Source organism: Puntigrus tetrazona, chromosome 6 (genome assembly GCF_018831695.1).
Source record: "Puntigrus tetrazona isolate hp1 chromosome 6, ASM1883169v1, whole genome shotgun sequence".
Lineage (NCBI taxonomy): Eukaryota > Metazoa > Chordata > Actinopteri > Cypriniformes > Cyprinidae > Puntigrus > Puntigrus tetrazona.
The window spans coordinates 6,072,884-6,080,197 of record NC_056704.1 but is presented as its reverse complement, the minus strand read 5'-3'; the positions used below and the strand labels follow the sequence as shown (position 1 = coordinate 6,080,197).

The 7,314-nt window shown below is 35.8% G+C and overlaps 1 protein-coding gene across 1 annotated transcript in view; it reads left to right on the top strand.

Moving 5' to 3' along the window:
* LOC122346771 (receptor-type tyrosine-protein phosphatase-like N) overlaps positions 1–7,314 on the top strand; it is a 63,519-nt gene that overhangs the window by 41,519 nt on the left and 14,686 nt on the right. Inside the window, exons 10-12 of the mRNA XM_043241627.1 lie at positions 1,688–1,774; positions 6,165–6,314; positions 6,385–6,401. Of these exons, the coding sequence (XP_043097562.1) occupies positions 1,688–1,774; positions 6,165–6,314; positions 6,385–6,401 (254 nt within the window). The remainder of the gene's footprint in view (positions 1–1,687; positions 1,775–6,164; positions 6,315–6,384; positions 6,402–7,314) is intronic.

Sequence of the window (7,314 nt, the reverse complement as noted above, 5' to 3'; positions counted from 1 at the left end):
ATGTAGCATTGACATTTTTTATTTAAATGATTTTGCAGCATATTACAGTATTTTATCAGAGCATGGGGGAATACATGTCATGTTTCTATGCTTTTCAGTCAGAATTTCTTTTGTCATTCAGTGTTCATACTGAACTGTTTATTTTACACACTGTTTATTTTATTTCCCTCACCTTTCCTCTCTGTGTATATTAGTGTTAGTGTGTAAATGGTTGTGTGTGTTGTGTACATTTCTCAAAGCGAAAGATGATGGCATCCACAGCCACTGCAGCTCCAATAACTTGATTTATCTCACAGGGGCTCACTTACTGCAGTCCCATTTAACTTGGAGTACCTGAAAACACNCAGTTTATGTTTATTTTATTTCCCTCACCTTTCCTCTCTGTGTATATTAGTGTTAGTGTGTAAATGGTTGTGTGTGTTGTGTACATTTCTCAAAGCGAAAGATGATGGCATCCACAGCCAATGGAGCTCCAATAAGTTGATTTATCTCACAGGGGCTCACTTACTGCAGTCCCATTTAACTTGGAGTACCTGAAAACACACAGACACATTCTCAAAAAGCAGATGTAAAAGGCTGTGAGTGTGTATTGGAAGGCAGTAGCAGGCGTGAACAGCATCAGGAAAACTGTTGCACTCTACCATCTTCTAATTCTCACTTTCTTTCTCATGTGTGTGAATACTTTTCCATTTAGATGCATATCATTCTTTAGGCTTGAGAGCAAGCCGCTTCGTGTGTGTTTGCACGTGTTCTGATGTGTGAGCGGGTGCGTGTGTTTTAACTTGGGTTGGCGTGGCCATATCATAAAGACATCACACTTCACAGGGATTCCATTTACACCTTATTGTTTGCCTCATTGCTGGAAAATACAGGTGATTTATCAAAGCATACAAGCCACCTGTGTCCTATTCCCTATGTGTTTTTATGCACCCTCTGCTCTCTGTATACCTCCTGTGAGCTGTGTTCACTATTTCAATATTGTATCTGCTATGGCATTCTAGCAGCACTCAGGTCTGTACAGATGAAGTGTGCATGTATCTATTTCTAACAGACCTCATATTATTAACTATTTTATAAGTGCTGGTGTTAAGGGCATGTTTCAAATTTTAATTGTTATATTTAGCTGATTTTGTCATGTTCGTGATAGAACAATTTTGTTCTTTTTTCAGTCTCAAGGTTGAAAAGCTTTGTTGGAGTCCTATATATTAAAAATATGTAACTATGCTCTAGACATTAATCAAACCATTAATCAAACCTTAAATCGAGCAGGAGAAATGTACTACTATGTACATCTTCATGCAGTTGGATTTGTGATTTTCACCCAGCAGAAAATGAAAGAGGTAAAAAAAAAATCTTATAGATTTAAAGTAAAGGAGAGACCTGAGCCAGATCAAAATATCATAGACTTATTAATTCTGAGTTATCACCAGTAGTCAGCCTACACTGCCACTTGGGATAAAAAATTCAAATACCCATAGGTATACCATTAAAAAGGGTGCTGCCCAAATGACCTTTTTTTCTGAGAGTTTAGCTACTTCATGGCTACATTTTATAAACTACAAAGAACATTTTGTAAACCCTTAGAAACACCCTGACAACCACCCTCAACATCTTTGTTTTCTTGTGAAAATGTACAAGTGTAGCTAATTGGGATTTTTTCTCTCTTCTTCTTTTTGTCCATACGTAGTTCGCTGTCCACTGATCAGGGGCTAAACCTTGTGGAGCTCTTAGCTGAGAGAGTCAGCCTTCATGTTACAGATTTTCTACAGCTCTCGTAAGTGCATGTGCACACACACACACACACATGCACACACACATATATACTTGTTGAAGACAGTCTCATACTGGTCGACGCACTAATGGCACTAATGGAACACTCAACCTGTGGTTTTGTTTTGTTTTTCCATTTTGCAGTATAGTTTGGGCTAAGTACTTATTTTCAAGTGACAGCACAGTGATTATGAGTGTGTTCTGAATTCTGTGCATATAAGTTCAAGCTTTATATAAATGGTTCTGAGAGAGAAAGAGAGAGAATGCATCTCGGTGTGTGTAGGTGTGTGTTATTCTGACCTGCTTGCAGTGGTAAACTTTAGTTCAATTACAGCACATTTTCTGATGATAACCGATGTTCTACAAGTGCATAGATTAAAGGCAATGTTCTGCTTAATTGTTTGGAATGCCACAAATGCTTTCTGGCACTCTTGTATTTCACAGAGAAACTTGTTGTGGTTACAACATGTTCACTCAAACATGTAATAAAAGAAGCTTTATGTACAAAGATAAAGGAAATACAAATATTAATGTAATTACTAATTTCTTGCACTCCTTCTCTCGCACACTCAGCTTTACTTAACATTATTTCATACACATTCTCACCCTAACAAATGAGGATGTTTAAGATTTTTAATCTTAAACAATAGAATGAATATTTTTTTTAAGCTTGTTTCTTGGAATGAAGTTGTCAACAAAATATGTGCTGCAAACACACGCACAGACACACACGAAAAGTGTTTTATAGATCATAATTACACAACCATTCAAAGATTTTTTTTATCACTTTTATTCAGCAAGGATGCATTAAAATGATCAATAGTTATAATAAAAAACATTTATAATGTTACAGAATGTTCCTTTTTCAAACACATGCTGTTCTTTTGAATTTCCTGTTCCTCAAAGAAGCTAGAAGTAAGCAGAACTATTTTAAGAACTATTTTTAATTATGCTTTGATAATAATTAATTTTGATTAATTACGCTGCTGAAAATTAAGCTATGCCATCACAGGAATAAATAACATTTTATTAAAACAGAAAGCAGTAAAAAGTAGTAATATTTCAGATTTCATATTTTTTTAAAGGTGAGAATAAGAGACTTATTTTAAAAATATCAAAAAACAAACTTTTTAACAGTATCAAGCATATATAAATATATGAACATTTTATATATAAAAGGACATTTTTTTATCAGCTGAGGAACACATTAATTTCCTCTGTATTGCTAGGTGCGAGAATAAATACAAGATTGCTAAAGACATGCTTTGCAGACCTCACTGAAATAGAAAAAGAAATACAATATTTGTGTAGTACAATAAGTGCTGTCCAGGTGAGCTGTGTCTCTTCGTATGATTAATTTCCTCTCTTGAATAGTGCCTTATATCTATTTACACAGCTACCTGCTAATGTATCTTTTGTCATCTAATGCTTTTCATCATTTCTGAGAAATAATGGAAAGGTGTACTGGATGATGCGCACTCTTATATAAAACATCATGCCATGATGTATTATGGCATTTTTGGACTAAAGATAAGACGGCTAGAAAAGTGTAGAAGCAGACTACACAGTGCAGAAGCAAGCTTCTGCTCATACAATCATATAAGCTGTCAAAGATCAGGAAAATTCAGCACACACTCACGCAAATGTTCGTACTCTCAAAAGCGGTGCTGCCTTGTTTGGGCTTTGCACTGAGTTGCAGTTACATAAAGAGTCAGCGTAGCACCTCTCTGAACTCCAGACATGACGTAAGGGTTGTACTGTGTGCAGACAGTAGGGGGCACAGAAAAACACATACACACAATCGAGGTTTTGCAATCAGACAGTCTTGTTCTCTTATACACATTGAAACATTAACACACCCGCATTCATTTACACTAATTCTACCTCTCTTTCATTTTCTCACTCGCTTATGTGTTTTTCTACAACCCACACATACACACACACACACACACACACACACACACNAAGCAGAAGCAGTATCGTTATATTATGGCTTTTCTCCCTCTGTGTCCTGGATGTTGGTGGCATTTTACTGATAACGTATCACCACTGATGCTGTTATAAACGGGAGTCTGGACCATTGTGTTTATTTAGCTTTAACAGCCACTATTTTCATCCAGAAATTTCCAGAAGCCAAATAGAGGTGTGTGCTCAGGTATAGAGAGGGAAGCAAAAGATGAGTAGAAATTGGTATAGGGTAAGTAAATAAAGAGGGTCACAATGTGTATTTGTATTGGAATTATGTTTTTGTAGTTTAGGGCTGCATGATTAATTAAAAAAAAAATCACGTTCCTGATTCATACATAAATGCAATCTCGTTTCTAAATGACGCAATTCACTTAATAATTTCTATGGCGTTCCTGTGGATGGTGCACTGACGATTAACACCACTAATCTCTCATAGGAGAGGTTCCTCCCTGAAACTTCAAAATCTTGATAGGTTATTGTCTTGAAGGTTCTGTGCCAATTGGAGGAAAAAGCACAGGTTCTATTTAGTTATTTGTATTTATTATTGCTAACATTCTCTGATGTTCAACAGCTTATGGTAAAAGAGGCTATTTTGTTTTATACAGCACTTTATTATAGTGAATGCACCATTTTATTTTGTTTTTTTGTACTTGAGTGCAATAGATTTTGGATGATTTTGAATCTTAATTCCCATGCAGAAAAATCCTAATTCAGAGTTTAGCAAGAATCATGCAGCCCTATTGTAGATGTTAAAAAGCTGAAGTGCATGTATCAGTGAAGAACCATTTTTGTTTTCACAAAGAACTTAGTCAAAGGTTCTTTAAAGAACCATCTTGTTCTTTTTTATAACCTGAAGAATGTTCATTCGGCACAGAGGACCTTTGGGTAACTTTAAAGGTTCTTTGCATGTTAAAGGTTCACCTTAGCCAAAAAATCACTTATAGGGCTGACTGTAAGTAATATATGTATAATACAAAGTAAAAAGACATTAAAGTTGGCACATTACCAATACAGCTACCTTTTTTAAAACAATTTTTCTATCCCATGTTAAAATATATTACTGTTTCAGTACACTACTCTGTTTTTCCTGCTCTGGATATTATTTTTTAAAACCGAGAGCTGGTCTTGATGGTTTAACATTGAGCTTACGATCATTTTAAATATAATGAGAATAAAATGGGACATGAGATTCTAGAAGCTCTATTATTTCCAGCAGATATCTGGGAGTCTGTGTGTGTTAATTCTACTGAGGATGAGAGGTTACCTTGGACTTGCTCTTGCCACCTGCTGACGTGTGAATGGGATTTTGTTCTGGTGACAGATTCATTCCTCCAGTCTTCCACCTCTCTCTTTTTCTCTTTTATTTTCTCCCCTCTTCTCTTTTTCTATCCTATTTTTTTCTCTCTATTTGTGACCTTCGCTTCACCCTGGTCCACAGCGGGAGTAGCTTTAGAGCTGCGTCCCAGATAAATGCATCCGCCTTCGAATCAGGAACTGGGAAGATCCCTTGTTGGACATTTGCATGCTTGTAAACCAGCCATCCCAATCACTGCTTTAGTCATTTTTAACCGATAAACAGACTTGTTGAACAGTAGCTCATATGCTGGTCTGTGTTGGTGTCATGGTGGCGTGCCAGTTTGCAGATCCTTTTCTTTCTTTGCCTGAGTCTGTTTTTCTGAATGTGATTGGATGTGTGACGGTTTGTTTTAACTGTGTCAGTTTTGAATATATTTAGCATTTTTAAAAGTCATTTCCATTCCCTTTAAAGGAACAATTCACCATGAAATATTATACTTCACAGGATTCTCTGTTAGAATAGATAAATGAATGAGGATTGCTGCTGGGATCTCACCCAGACAGCTGTTTGGCTCAATCACAAATGCCATTTGTACGAAATGCCATCATGCATTTGCACAACATTTCTGGATCACCAACTCAAATACTGCTAAGAGATTCAAATCCAATGTGTCGAGTCTGTGAGCATTTTTTAAAGAATGATTTCTTTTACTTTTCTACTTTTTACATTTAGACCTGTGTTTATCCAGTAAACATTTTAGACAACTCTCTTAAGAACATCAGGTTTCCCGTGAGGATTTATTTCATGGAGGAAGAACTTGTCAATTTATGTCAAAAGCAGATAAGGAAGCTAACGGCAGAGATTGTCAGAAGAAAATTAACCAAAACGCAATATTCCCCAGTGATCTACTGTTTTAACTGTGGTGTTGTGGTACTGCAGTTGACTGTGTCTGCAACAGTGAATTTTTTAAATGATAAAAGATAATGTTCATGACTCCCAGCTTTTCTCATCTCACTCACTGCATACGGGCCTCCTGTTAATTGTTCTCTCCTCTTTTTTTTTCTTTCTCCGTATTGTCTCTTTCTTGCTCTGTCTCCTTCTCTGTCTTTTTCTTTTCTGTGTTTCTCAGGGTTCTGGGTCCAGCAGTAACCTTTCGAGTGCGGCCCAATGCTCGAAACATCAGCACGGCCCAGCTAGCCAGAGTGGCAGGTACACACAAACACACACATGCACGCACTCACACTCAAACACACAGCACTCGTTCCGCTGCTGCATTCTAGTTGCTATTCCGATCATCTCCTGACACATTGGGGAAGAATCCTCTCATAGTGCCACGACCTTGATTGCAGCATTAGTTATTTTCAAGGTCTGAACCCACTTTTTACACACAATGCGTATATTCACACATACAATTACACATGCAAAAGCAAGAAATCAAACAAAACAGATATCAAATATGGTCTATTGTGAAATCACTGGCATGCGATAAGCACAAGTGAATACTAGTTCCATTAGGTATTTTCTTTGTCTTTTGTGTGGTGTTTTGAACCAGTGTATTCTTTTTTATAAAAGGCACAGCAAATCATTCCTGTGTTTAACTGTGTTTTTGTGGTTATTTTAAAGGTGTAATAGCAGGGATGTAAGGGTATAATGTTTCTTTGTGGTTCATGGTATATATTTGTTAAGCATTGATCAATATGATGGTTGCACAAAATTCTGATTTGACGAATTGGTCTCACCCAGATTAATTTGAATTGGACATACCGAAAGTGGAATTGAGTTAATTCCACTTTGTTTTAGTTATTATTTAGCTATTATAATTCCACTTTGTTTTGGAATTTATTCAATACAGATTGTTTGGTTTCAGTGTGTTTTTCCCCCATCTTTTCAAATGAATAAATCAAAACTTTTACAATGAGCAAGGATAAATTAAATACTTTTAAATCGTTGCAAAAGATTTGTCTCAAATAAATTTAACCTTTTCATCAAAAAGCTGTCTTCAGCATTGACATAGGAAATGTTTCTTAAGCTGCAAATCAGAATAATAGAATGAAATGCTCAAAACATTATTTTATATTACAATAACATTTCACAGTATTACTGTTTTACTGCATTTTTCACAAAATACATGATATACATAAGAAAAATCTTTAAAAAATGTTTTTAAAAGCTTTTAAACTGTAGTGTATATGTACAAAGTACAAATTTCTACTGTTTGTAAGACCTATAAAACCTTTAAACTTTGACCTTAATCTTTTGGCCTGTTTATACCTGGTCAT